Here is a 14510-nt window from a genome sequence, read left to right on the forward strand (position 1 = left end):
TGTAACATGCTAAAAAATGGCCATAACTATGTGCCATCTCCTAACCTTTTAATAAAATGTATCTGTGGTCTCCCTGTGAGCAGTATGTGCATGACTGCCCACTAGTGCCTGTTTCCACTGTGGATGTAGGGGTGTATGCTACCTACTGCACCGACACACTTTATTCGAGCAAATACCCAGTATGTACCTGGCAGATACCTGGAATGCGCCGCTCCTCACCTCTGACAAGCCCCGTTGCGTTTGCCTTCCCAGCCTGGGTTCATGCCTGGCTGACGGGTGGCTGATCTGTTAAATGATAATGATTAGGATTTAATAGGCTGCAATGCTTCGCGTGTCTACCAGATGGCATAAATTCATGAATTGTAATGCAGTATATATATATATACTGTGCAGTATTGCAGCCAGGGGGAATAAAATGCTTCAATCCCTGCTTGGAAAATACCTCAATGCACTCGGGCAGAAAACAGTCACAAACCTCAATACACCCGGGTATACCCGAATTCGTGGGACTAGCCGAGCTCGAATAAAGTGTGTCGCCAGTGTAGGTGTCATCAGAGGATCCAGAGATTCAAGGGGCCCGTCCAATGTCTAATTGTATTAACCTAAACTAATTGTTAATACATTTTTAAGTCTTAACCATCCAATGTCTTGGCGAACACACTGGAATGGTTATATCCTATACTAATGAGATACAGTACTCTCACGTGGTAATTCCATTGAATGTACCGTTGCTAATGTAGGGATCAGCTAACTGCATGATCTAATACTCTGAGTTCTAGCTAATGTTGGTTCATTACTGAAATGCTAACAGGTCCAGTTCCTCAGACCTTCTAGTAGCATGGTTTGTAGCTTGAATATCCAATAGGATTCTCTCTGCCTGAGTTTCTGAAATCTATCTCCTCTGGCACTCCCCATGCTGATGCTCTCAATTCCCAGTACATTCAAACTTGTGGATCCTGATCATGTTTAAGGGCAAAATGCCTGGATACTCCGTGTCCCGTGAACCCTTTAGAAATGTTACGCTTGTGTTCTAGGAACCTTTCCAAAAGCTTCCTTTTGGTTCGCCCTACATACTGTAGCCCGCAGGGGCAGGTGAGAAGATAAATCACATGAGTGGTATTACAATTTATGAACTGTTTCATTTTGAACATTTCTTGCATGGCCCTAGATCTAAATTTATTTTCTTTGTTACTGATATTACAACAAGTGAGGCATCTATTGCCTCCACACTTGTAACAACCAGATGGACAGACCAGTAACCATATTTTCTTCCTAGGTGTTGTTTCTGGCTTGTTTCCTTCCGCAGTACGCTTGGTGCAATTATGTTTTTAAGAGATTTTGCTCTTTTGAAAATGACGGTGGGTCTCTCCTCCAGTTCCTCCTTCAAAATTTGGTCATTTAATAGTATACCCCAATGTTTGTTTATAATATTCTCAATGGTTTTGGCCGACTTATTATATTTTGTGATGAATAGGGACTTTTTTTCTATTTTGTCTTCATTTGGTACTTTTTTTATTTTTTATTGTGTATTCCTATTTAGGTTTCTTGTTCTAATTGTTCTACTTCTTCTTTTCTATATCCCTTCTCTTCGAACTATTTCTTTAATAAAAGTGCTTGTTGTTCAAAATCTATGTCTTTCGTACAATTTCTTCTTATTCGTAAAAACTGTCCGTATGGAATGTTGGATTCCATTTTTTCAGATGGTTACTTTTAGAATGTAGGTAGCTGTTTGCATCTACAGTCTTAAAGAGTGTTCTTGTACAAATCTTGGCTTCCTCATTAAAAGGAATTAGACCTAGATAGTCTATAGAGTGAGCGTCATGTTTCAAATTCATTTAGTTTGAGTTAAGAAATACAATAAAATCCATTGAGTTTCTCACCCCTTTCTAGATAAAAATTAGGTCATCTATAAATCTTCTGTAAAATAGTATATTTTCTAAAAATGAGTTATTATTCCATATATTCTGTTCCTCCCAGTATCCCATGAACAGGTTAGCAAAACTGGGAGCGAATTTGGTACCCATTGCTGTCCCACAGCATTGTTGGTAAAATTTCCCTTCAAAGTTAAAATAATTGTGGGTTAAAATGAATCTTATACAATTTATAATAAAATCAGTCTGATCTGGACACATTAAAAGATCGTTTATTTTGTTATCTGTGTGTGTGTACAGTAAAGGTTAGTTATATACATTGTGTGGTGTGTTACTACTGTGACAGGTTATCCCGCCAATGCTGGGATCCCTCATAGGTGGAGGCGCTGCATGCAAGGAGAAAGAGCTCACCCCAGGCTCCCAGAGGTGGTGGCTTAGGCCTCTTATGAGCAGACAGGTACAGCATCACACGTAGTTGCCCGCGTAGTTCCCTTAGGCATAGGGAAAGGGGGCAATATAGTCTTTAATGGTGAACTCATTATTTTAAGTACTGTCACAGAAACTGTCTTTGGCCAACATTTAAAGGATCCACAGGAGAATGAACCCCTAGTTTTAGTTTTTCTCTGAGGGGTTCTGAAAAAGTTACTGAACAAGTTGATTGCGTCAGTTAGATCTTTTTGACATTGTGGTCCCACTAATTTAGACAAATCATTGTCGCTGAGCAGAACCCCCAATGTTTACGTAGTATCAGACAAATCTCATTCCACCGACTACTTGCTGTATGTGGAGATAAAGCTCATTTTAGTTGGTATGGGAGGTTTGCATCTATCCTTATTCTTAAAGACCAGTAAAGTATCCCGATTACGCTTGGGGACTGGTGCATAGGCTTTTTAAAACATTGTTTACTATACCCTTGTAGCCTAGTCCTCTGGATATTATCTTTCCTTAGGCCCTAACAGTATAAGTCCTGTTAGACACAGGCACTGTGGGGGATAAGCTTTCTCATGGAGGCCTAGCTTGTTGTTGCAGCCTGGATACACGATTGCTGTATCCAGGGGCAGGCCTAACTATAAACAGAGAGTGTCATCCCTGGGGAGGATACTGACTGGGTCACATGCCCGTGATGCCTGTCTGTATCGAACCTGCCCTGTTATGGGGCAGGGTTACAAGCCCCTCCCCTGCGGTACATAAGCTGACACTCTCCCAGAAGTCAGGAGGTTCCTACTCTCCCCCAGTGGAGTGGATGTTTTTATCCCTTATCCGATCAGGGGGTAAAGGGACCAGAGGAGGGGCCTGCAGGGCCTCAAGCCCAGTGGGTGTGCTCCAGGGAACAACTATGATATAACTGCAAGATGATGCAATAAAGATCCTGATGTATACATATATGGTGGCCTGTATCAATGAACTACTATATGAGTTGCCAGTGTGGAACATCTTGGCTGCACCAGGATTCTCACCGGCTGGAGGCGCTGCGCTATACGAATCTTCACTGAGAGCCTGTCTTGATGTCTCCCCATGCCATTGCGGAGTCTCTGGGCCTTCTGTTCAACCTCTTTCAGGTATGCACCGCACCAGAATACATCCGTAGCTATATGATCTCACTTCGGGTGGGGGAAAAGGTGCTATGCCCTCTCTCCATGAACATTTGTTCTTGTTCCTTTCTCTCAAAGAAAAGGCACTCTCAGTTGACCAATTGTCTTTTTAAGCAATATAATTGTCCCACAGGGATACTTCTCTTAAGGGGAGTAGGATGGTAACTCTCCAAATGTAAGAGGCTATAAGTAGCAGTCGTCCAGATCTATTATTATTCTAATTATTTATTTATTTTAAATATCGGTCTCAATCTTCCTCTCTTATGTAACCTGAATCAGAAGATCAAGGAAAATGATGGAATGTGTGAAAATTTCAGAGGTTAATTTGATATGATTTATTCTCATTCAGTAAGCCGCCTTCCCATAAAATCTTATCCATAATGGTATATGTTTAGTCCATTCTGTCAAATCTTCAGAGAACACAAATTCCCGTTCCCACATCCCAGAAAGTGATTTTTATATGATGGGGCATAAATTGACCCCATCGCTATGCCAATAATCTGCAAGAAAAAATTGTTGTCAAACAAAATAATTGTGTGAAAGGATAAAAAATAAAAACTCAATCACTAAATCACATCTATTATAAGAGGCCAAATCCTGCATCTGTAAAAAAATAAATAAATAAAAAATATCTCACAGGTGCATATAAATTGTTAGAGTACAGTGACTCCACATCACATGTTACAAGTAAAGTACCTATTTGAACAACAATATCCTGTCATTCCAAAACATCGTGTCCTGAACATAAGAGGGCAAATTCTGAACATGGGGTCTGAGATATATAGGTCAATAATATTACGTGCCTGTTCACACAGGCCCCAATCCCAGAGACAATGGGATGTTCCGGAGGGGACTGGAGCTCCTTATGTACTTTAGGCAATAAATGTAGGGTGGTATCTTCAGACAGCCCACCAACAAAAATTACTGCTTTAAAAAAAAAAAAAAATTAAGTACCTAGTTGAAATGACCATTAATATATCCATCCAGTTCCCGTTTGAAGGACTGAGTAGGGTCGGCATTCAATCTCCTAGAATTCAATGGGTTAGTGAGTTGACGTTTTGACTCTTCAAGGTACATATTTTTGAGCCAGAGTACCACATTACCTCCTCTTATCAGAGGGTTTAAACCGAACATCATCCAGTTCCCTCAGTTGTTTAAGAGCAGAACGCTCCTTAAGGGAGAGATTCTTGGATAAAGATCTAAATTCAGCAACAGATGTGCTGCTTGACTTACACACTGATGAAGCTACCAGCGAAACGCATGTTGGGTGATGTCACAAGTACTCGCCCACATGACTTCTGAGAGCCACCAAGACTAAGCATTAATCGGAACTGGCATTATATTTATTCCCTCCCACCTACTGCAGACTGGGTCAGGCAGGTGCCATGGTTTATAGAGGAAACAATCTGAGCATCCTGGGCTCATGGTACAGTATTGGTATTATACCCCCGCACTAACTCTTTAGACTAGATTTATCTGAAGTTTTGTTCGGCTTATTGATATGCATTCACGTCTCATATTGAATGAGATATTGCACTATGCTCACTTTTTTTTTTTATTACCGAGTGATATTATTCTGTGCAACTGTACATATTATATTTTTTCATGTGCCAAACTATATAAGTTTGCAGAAAGTAGAGTTATGCAGGCACACATCAGAAAAAAGTCAAAAGAATAAAAAATATGCTGGTGCTCCATGCTGAAAAGACAAGTTCTGTAGAGTCCAAAATATAAAGTATTGCAGATAGAGGAACAGTACAGGCACAATGGCCTTCAATGCAAACGTTTTTAATTAGCCATGGAATCCAACATTTCTTCTGCAACAGGGTCTTTGTCATGGTGAGTGCTGTTCCTCTATCTGCCAAACTATATAGATTACCATTTATGTAACCTATATACTGTATAATGTAGTAACAAGTAAGGACATATCGCCCACTAGGCAAATGGGAGCTCACACATGCGCCTGTCGGGACGTCCTGAACAGCAATACTGGCTCCCCACCTGTTCAGAAGCTGTGCGCAAACGGGAAGACTATAGAGCCTGTTACAAATGTGTTATTTACATCAGTTATGCACGTATAGGACGAGTGCAGTGCAGTGCAGTACATGCATCACTAAGTGGAAAAAAGGTAGTGCTTCACTTTAAGTACATTTTTGCTTTACATACTGCTGCGGCCGAGTTTATTCGAGCATTTGCCCGTTCTCGGCCGCAGCAGTAACCTGGCGCGCGCCAGAGGGTGCCAGGCGCACGCCGAAGACACGGAGGAGCGCCCTCTGATCGGGGCTTTCTCCCTCCCGCTGCCGGGTCCGCCAGGTCCCCCGGAACCCCCTGCCGCCGTCCCCCACATCGCGGGACTCCCTCGGGGAGCCCTGGACGCGCGTGCAGGGGGCGCAGGCACCCGATGACGCGTGACCGCACGTCGATGACGCGTGACCGCACGTCGATGACGCGCGGCACGCCGAGGGAGTGCGGCTAGCATGCCGGGGCATCCCCAGGCTTGCGGAGCTAGCCGCACTCAAATAAAATGTGCCGCCTCTGTACATGCTCCGGTCCCATTGCGTACGTTAATGCGGGGTATGCCGGTACTAGTAAATTTGTACAGTGCAGCAGCATAATTTTAAGGGCTGAAATACGGATTTAATGCTTGGCGTTCAAAACCACATACAGGACACGCACACTTGTGTGTATATACATATAGACACACGTATCAATGCACTTATACACATACTGTATTGTTTTTAGTTTATATTTATCCATTGTGAATAAAATCTAGCTCCAGCTTAGTGAGGCTTAAAAAAAAAAAAAAAAAAAAAAAAAAAAACAAGCAAGTAGCCAATTATAATTTTGATAACAATTTTAGCTGACAGATGTAGACAGAAAAATAAAAAATAAAAAAATCTTTGTGGAAATTAAATCCAGAAAAAAAAAGCTAAATTAACATTTGTTTCTGTATTTTGTTAATGTGATTTTAAATTCTCACTTCCAACATTTTCCCTTTTCCACCACAAAGGGAACTGTTCCACCTATGACCAAAGGGAAGTTATGGTATTGACCTGTTTTATGGATTAAAAATAAATGTTTAATGGTTCCACAGTAACCAAATGCTTGGAAGATGTTTTTTTTTTTTTTAAACAATCTTTACTTCATCCCTTTGCTGATGGGAGGAACAATTTACCAGAGTCCCATAATCAGTCTTACTAACTTTCACCACTTCCTTTCCTTTGTCCCTTTTGTTAATTAGTTATGATGCCGTCGTTGGCCAAACAGATGAAAGTAACTCACCGGACAACAAGCATCTGATAAGATTAGAAAACAGACAAGCACAGCCTGTATAAGTAATGTGTATTGACACCAAATAAAAACAAGTGCTGCTCACTTGCATGCGAGAACATCGAAGGACGCAGCTGAGCACAGGAACCTCGATGTTGAACTGGTTCACCATTGCTCTAGGGGAGTCTGCACGTCAGTTCCTCCAGCACTGGCCTCCTGCACTAGATCCCGGAACTTAGACAGTCTCACGAGTCTTTGTCTCCGTCACTTTGGCGCCACTATCAATCAGCTTCACACCTTACTTCCATGTTCGGCATCCGCCATCAGAGGAGGTGGCTGATTCACTGAAGGCACAGCGCTCCGTAATGTGTTGCCACAACCATTAACCCTATGCATTTCGCTCGCAGGGGCTTTGTCGGAGGACAACTAAGCCACGGAGAACGAAACACGCAGGGTTAATGGTTGTGGCAACACATTACGGATTGCGGTGCCTTCAGTGAATCAGCCACCTCCTCTGATGGCGGATACCGAACACGGAAGTGAGGTGTGGAGCTGGAAAGCGGTGAAGCTGATTGAGAGTGGCGCCAAAGTGACTGAGGCAAAGACTCGCGAGACTTTCGGGGTCTGGTGCAAGAGGCCAGCGCTGGGGGAACTGACGTGCAGACTCCCCTAGAGCAACGGTGAACCAGTTCAACTTCGAGGTTCCCGTGCTAAGCTGCATCCATCGATGTTTTCTCACATGTAAGTGAGCAGCACTTGTTTTTATCTGGTGTCAATACACATTACTTATATAGGCTGTGCTTGTCTGTTTTCCTTTCCAATTTCCAAGGTTCCCCCCCCACCCCCCCGCAAGGGGGTTACTGGACATTGACTCGCATACCTTAGTTCATATGGACTGAGCATGCCAGGTATATTGTCATACATTTCCTACTTATCAGTTTAGTAGAGCACAGTTCAATTGTTATCTGATAAGATTAGAATTACACAGGCTCGTCGAAAATGGAAAACTATTAATTTTTCACAGTGAACACACAGGTTTGCACCTTTCTAAGGACGCTCATAATAGTAACAGTTGCTTAAAAATATTGGCTGCTGTGTGAAACTGCCCATAAAACCTTTTTACAAAGTTTTTAATATTTTGATTGCGAACTTCTAAGACAATAATAAGTGGGTTACTTGACGTGTGCATATATTTCAAATTCACTCAACATTAAACTAGTTGCTAACAGCAATTTTTCACTTGCTTATAGTACCGTTCTACAAATGTCCACAACATTGTTTTACAGGGTTTTATTAATGTGCAAAACTTCCCACTAGCAGGAGCTGTGGTCCTAGTAATAGAAAAGGTTACATTGAAAGGGGGCTCTTTATTATCCCATCAGGCCATCATAGTTTTACGTGTGTAATATGTATCAAAAACAATTAACTTTATCTTTAAATCGGACCTTATGCCCAAGGGGGAAAGCAGCGGACAGCTAATATTGAGCTTCTGCGGCTGCTCTCGGATCTCTTGTTGCCCGGAGCCACAGGAAAATGTTTTTTTTACTCGCAGCTCTGGGTAAAGATAGTCTGGCTAATCTGTAATGATATACTATTGTAGACGCCTTTTTAAATTTTGATATACATATGTAAAACTAGTTGCTGTTCTAGCTTTGATCTTTTGTGTTTCTTTTACTTTCTTTTGTGTCTCCATTTTGTTACTTTATCTTTGTAGCTTCCGTTGTCATATTTTTCCACAACCTTTTTATATCGTTCCCGCATTGTTTACCATATCCTTACGTGGTTTGCAATTTTTGGCTTTTGAATAACAAGTACGACTGCAAAGCGTATTTATAAGATCAAGTAGTGCACTCTATTAAACCCCCCTTGGCATTTAAGAGAAATGCAATGTGCATTTGTAAAATGCCTGTCTAAAATGAAAGGGGTTCGTCAGCCACTTATAAGAGATGCTTTCGAAGGACTGTAAGTTCTATGAATTTCTGAGGCATATGACTGTTCCCTGAGTTCCTTAGGAATATGAACGTGGAACTAACCTACCTTTTTTTTGTTTCAGGCAAGACTCCAGAAGAAGCTGCAGATGCTGGACTAAACTACATGAAGACCAAAGTGGAGGGTCTTGCAGGCGTTATAGTTATTAACAATTCAGGTGACTGGACAGCTAGATTCTCTACTAAACAGATGACTTGGGCTGCTGTGAAAGAGGACAAGCTACAATTTGGTATTTACCATGGAGAAACTCAGACCATATCTGTTGAGGAAGCACTAAAAAACTAACAGAAGGGACAGACATATGTTGCATTTTTAGGGTTTGTCGCAGTCCTTTTCTGTTGATGAAAGACATGAATATATCCTTTTTTTGTACCTCACAATGCTGTACTTGGAATAAAATGCTGAAGAAATAGTAAGGAATGATTAATTGATTTTGATTATTCACATGCAATAACTTCTATTGGGTATTGCTGCTCGAGTTGCCTTTTTTTGTATTTTATATCCATATTGGACCACATTATTTGGTACTCAGGACCCTTTTGAGAGACTCTCTGACTTCTTTTGACACAAGGGGTAGAGGGAAGACATACTTAAGCAGAACGCAAGTCAGGGTGGTGTATAGCATGAATTAGGGCTCAGATGTAATGAGGGGCAGAAGAGTGTAAAGCCTTAAAAGTGAGGAGGAGTGCAATACTGGATTGATAGGAAGTCAGGAGAGGGATTTCAGCAGGGGAGATACTGTGACAGATTTAAGAATGAGTAAAGTGTTTCTGGCAGCAGTGATTTGGATAGATTGAAGGAGGACAGGTGAGAGGCAGGAAAGCCGGACAGCAGGAGGTTACAGTAGTTGAGATGGGAGAGAATGAGGGCCTGCGTCAGTTTTAGCAGTAGAGCAACAGAGGAAAGAGCATATCTTTGCAATATTTTGGAGGAAAAAAACGACAGGTTCTAGCTACATTTTTAATGTGAAGGAGGAGTCAAATGTGACTCCTAGACAGTGTGCTTGTGATATGGGGTGTATGATAGTGCTTTCGACAGCAATCTAGAAGGAGGTAATAGGACCAGGTTTGGGAGGAGATATGAGGAGCTCTATTTTTGACATGTTAAGTTTGAGTCGACGGAGGGCCAACCAGGATGATATATAGCGGAGAGATTCAGAAAGTTTGATCTGTACAGCTGGTGTAAGGTCAGGGGTTTAAAAGTAAGTGTGTGTCATCAGCATAGAGGTGATATTTGAACCGAAGGGATGTGGTAAAGTCACCTAGAGAGTGTGTGAATAGAGAAGAGTTCCCAGGACAGAGCCCTGGGGTACTACCCCTACATAGAGATTGATAGAGGAGGAGGTGTAAGCAAAAGAGACACTAAAAGTATGATGGGAGAGGTGACAGGAAATCCAGTATAGAGCTCTGTTACGGATACCAAGAGTATGGAGAATGTGAAGAGTAGCATGGTCTTTGGCAGCATGGAGGTTGTTGGTTATTTTAGTGAGGGCTGTTTCAGTAGAGGGAGCAGTGCGGAAGCCAGATTGTAGAGCAAGCATGTTAAACTCGCGGCCCACAACGAATATCTTTGCAGCCCACGGCCTAGCCCAGTGGTTCCCAAATGGTGCGCCGTGGCTTGGCTAGAGGGGTGCCGCGATTTGAACTGGACAGGCCAATAATCCTGATGCCTGTCCGGTTGAAAATTTGCAGGCGGCCGTCGGCAAGCCAAGCGGTGGATGTGGCCCATTCTATAGTGTGATGTACAGGCGATCACGTGTGGGCGGGGGACGAGCCCGTGTGTGCAGAAGGGTGAGCCCGTGTGGGCAGGGGGGTGAGCCCTTGTGGGCCGGGGGTGAGCGCGTGTGGAGGGGGAGAGCACGGCGGATGCATGCTGGTCTGAGCCAGCAGGTACTAACGAGCACGGATGACAGTCATCCTGCAGGAGTGAACAGCGGGGGCAGAGTCAGAGGTAAGGGCATGGGGGCCAGCCTGGGGAAATAAAAATGATGGGGGGGGGGGAATAAGATGGGGCATGGGGGCCAGCCTGGGGAAATAAAAATGATGGGGGGGGAATAAGACGGGGCATGGGGGCCAGCCTGTGGAGATAAAAATGATGGGGGGGGGAATAAGATGGGGCATGGGGGCCAGCCTGGGGAGATAAAAATGATGAGGGTGGAGGGAATAAGACGGGGCATGGGGGCAGCAGTGAGGTAAAAATGATGGGGGCGGGATAAGATGGGGGCCAGCCTGGGGAGATAAAAATTATGGGGGGGATACGAAGGAGCATGGGGGCCAGTCTGCCAGCCTGGGGAGATGAAAATGATGGGGGGGGGGAGATAAGATGGGGCAGTGATGGGGGCAAGGATGAGCTGAGATGATGGGGACCAGGATGAGCTGAGGAGATGATGATGGGGGGGCCAGGATGAGCTGTGGTGATAATGGGGGGAGGTGGGGCTATATTTTGTATTGGGGAGGTGGGGGAAAATTTATAATGTATTTGGGGGCGCGGGGTATTTTTTATATGTATTCGGGGGGCGTGGGGGTCTAGTATTGTGTCCAGTATTTTTGGACAAGCAACCTGGCAACCCTAGGCACGTTCTATAGTGCCGAGCGTGTGCTACGCTGTGTGCACGCTACGCCGTGCGCAAACGCAGAATTTTAGTTGGCTGACGTTAGTCAGCCTTTCTATAATGGCGCAGTGCGCGCATGGCATGGAGCGGGAAGCCGATAGACAGCGGCAAAGACGGGGAAAAGATGATTTTGCGCCACTACTGGCACGCGTGTGTGTGTGTGTGTGTGTGTGTGTGTGTGTGTGTGTGTGTGTGTGTGTGTGTGTGTGTGTCAATGATTGCACAAATAAAATAAAAAAATGTTTATTAAACTTTTTTTTCCTTAAAAAAAATCTGTGCGAGAGTCTGAGCGTCTGAGTCTGTGTGAGAGTCTGTGTCTGTGTGAGAGTGAGCCCCCTGCCCCTGTCACCCCCTGTCAAAATATAGCATTGCGGGAATGAGGTACCTGAAGTTTTTGTTTTTTTTGCGGCCCACATAAACTTAAACCTTGTTTATTTGGCCCGTGTTAGCCTTTGAATTTGACATGCTTGTTGTAGAGGGTCTAGGAGAGAATAGGTGGTGAGAAAATGGAGCAAGCAAAAGAATACAAGGCATTCAAGGAGCTTAGAGACAAATGAGAGGAGGGAGACAGGATGATAGTTAGAGAGAGACAGATAGGGTCAAGCTTGCTGGTTTTGAGTAATGGTATACCTGTTGTATGTTTTGAAGGAGGAGGGAAAGGTACCAGAGTACAGGGAGGAGTTAAAGATGTGTGAGCATAGGGATTAGGAAAGTGTTACAAAGATTTTTCACTGCTTGAGAGGTGGACTAAAACCTGCTATAGAAAGGAAAGGATGCTCAGTCTATTAGAACCCAATACAAATGCAGTCAATATTATCTAATCCTATCTAAAAAATAAAACAAAAACACTTGTAGGATATTGCTTGGATTGCTCCTTTAACACTGGTGGAAGAAAATGCACAGTGATAAAATAAATTAAACATGATTCTCTACATGAGACTTTAAACGAATGCTCAATATAATAAGTATTTTCTATGTGGTGTTAATATATACATAGTGCTACACAAAATGAAATATAACAAAGATTAGAGAAGAAAAAAATTATCAATACATGATTACTGTAAGTGCTACTAACATACAGGAGCAACAAAATAGTAGTAGTGCAATCTAGAACTTAAGAACTGCCCCACCGCATCCAAAGCATTTTTTTAAAATGAGAATTTTGACGGTTACTGTATGTAATTTACGTAAATTCTTTAGTAACGTCTGTTTGGGCATAGGGTCTACACAATTTGCATAGCACGAATGCTTAGCAGTCCCTATTGAGATTTATCATATACAAAGTTAATGTAGCGATACGATTGGGCTTCAGTTGCGGTTGGGTTAGTGTGTATGTATTGGGTTACGCAAATAGTGTCCCTATTTCGGAACAGAAGTTATGTGATAACTCACAAAAATCATTTATAGCCCAGATCCCCCTCTGAGCTTCCGTTGGTTCCCAATTCCTCCGCGACTGTTGCAGAGGCGTGTGAGTGTCCAGCGCGGGTGCGCGCCTCCGGTGAGTGCGTGGAGGGGATTCAAGCAGTGTCGGTATTCAGGATGGCGAGTGGATCGCCATGTTACTTGTGCGCACGCATTCGCAATGAGATCGCGCCAGCGCAGTGATAGGCGCGCGAGGCGCCATTGGGGTAACAGGGCTCAGTGGAGACTATAAGCTCCATGATGTACAGGGGCAAGTAATCAGGTGCACTAGAGGGGCCAATCGCGCAACCGGATTTCCCTGCTCCTAGGATTGATACATTGTGCGCGCTAGAAGCCACACCAGTCGGAGCTGGGACACCAGAAGGGTAAGGTGTAGGTGTGTAGGGTGACAGTGACCCCAGAACTAGGCCAGAGACCCCCCTCAGGCCCCAGTTAGGCCCCGACTCATTACAGCTTCTGGTTGCTGCAGGGACAGGCCCATCAGTTAGGGATACTGCCCCTTTAGAACCAGCATACGGACACAGCCAGGACGCTGCTGCATCCTGGCCTACGTTGTTTTGGGACCAGACCAGCAGCTACCTACAGTATAAGAGACAATCTTCATGGTGTAGCCATCCACGCTGGATACCACCCAACGTGGAGGAGGAGGCTACGCTACCATCGCTGGGATCACTGGATCCGTTTCTTCTTCTGGCCATACCCAGATGCAGGAGCACCTGGGCAGGTACTCCAAGTGCATCAACTTTATACATTAGTGGGGCAGCGCTGTCTCACACATTTGGGTGGGTTGTTACTTGTGGACACCAGGGTGGTTGGGTGCCCAAGGGCCCCTCAGTATGTTGGGGGTATAACCCATCAGGTGGGGACATTGGTTGGAGGACATTGAGGAGGTACGGCCCTGCGAGGCCTGAGTCGTTTTGTCTATTACTATTATTCATGTGTGCAGTAAAAGTGTTAAATCATATCAGTGTGTATTCCTTATATTGTCCTGCACGGGGTTATCCCACATTGTTAGGATCACGTGCAGGTGGAGGCATTGTCACCCAACGAATCAAGTACACCCCAGGCTCCCAGCAGCGGAGGATCAGGCCTCCTGTGAGCCGCAGATAACGCACCAAACCTACCGTAGTCACATATCTCCCAGGGGGTGGGGGACAGTGCGCTACACGTGCAACAGCGCTTTTTTTTTTTTGTCGACTGGAAAAAGGCCTGGCGATGTAGAAAACACCTTACTGCATACTATTGCAAACAATAACATCTGTAGTATATTTATTGCCGTGGTATATCTATTCCATATGCGTTTGAATGAGGTGACCTTGCGTTTATTGATGCTTTAGTATCCCAGAATGCTGTTAGATATGGACTTCTTTGTTTCCTTTACATACTTTAGGAATTCTTCTGCTGGTGCCGAATCTGCTATTTCTGATATTATTTGTTTAATGATGTACCGTACATGTGTTTAATGTAAATTAATTGTAGCTCATTCTGGTATTGGAAAAGTACATTTTTTTTTCATGGTTGTAATACTTTTACGTGAACACACATACAAGTTCTTTATAGCTATAGTTGCTACAGAGCGTTCAAGCGTTAAGGCCTACCTTCAATAAGCTCTGTTAGCTTTCTTAATGTGATGTTAACCCAAGTTTGCCATTAGTTACAACGCTGTATTTACTAAAAAAATTAATTAAATTGCGTTAATCTGGTTTTACTCCTGTAAAAAGCCTAGTGTTATTTTAACGACCGTTATTCTAAATG

At 43.6% G+C, this 14510-nt stretch overlaps 1 protein-coding gene across 2 annotated transcripts in view; it reads left to right on the forward strand.

Annotated features, from left to right (window-relative positions):
* The window catches only part of ASRGL1 (asparaginase and isoaspartyl peptidase 1), a 50871-nt gene extending 41733 nt beyond the window's left edge, over nucleotides 1–9138 (forward strand). Inside the window, exon 7 of one of the 2 annotated variants that reach the window (XM_075598060.1) lies at nucleotides 8787–9138. In XM_075598060.1, the coding sequence (XP_075454175.1) occupies nucleotides 8787–9007 (221 nt within the window). In that variant the 3' untranslated portion in view covers nucleotides 9008–9138. The remainder of the gene's footprint in view (nucleotides 1–8786) is intronic. The other variant, XM_075598061.1, reaches the window with a different exon arrangement.
* The last annotated feature ends 5372 nt before the right edge of the window (nucleotides 9139–14510 follow it).

The sequence above is a fragment of the Ascaphus truei genome, chromosome 4 (genome assembly GCF_040206685.1).
Source record: "Ascaphus truei isolate aAscTru1 chromosome 4, aAscTru1.hap1, whole genome shotgun sequence".
Taxonomy (NCBI): Eukaryota; Metazoa; Chordata; class Amphibia; order Anura; family Ascaphidae; genus Ascaphus; species Ascaphus truei.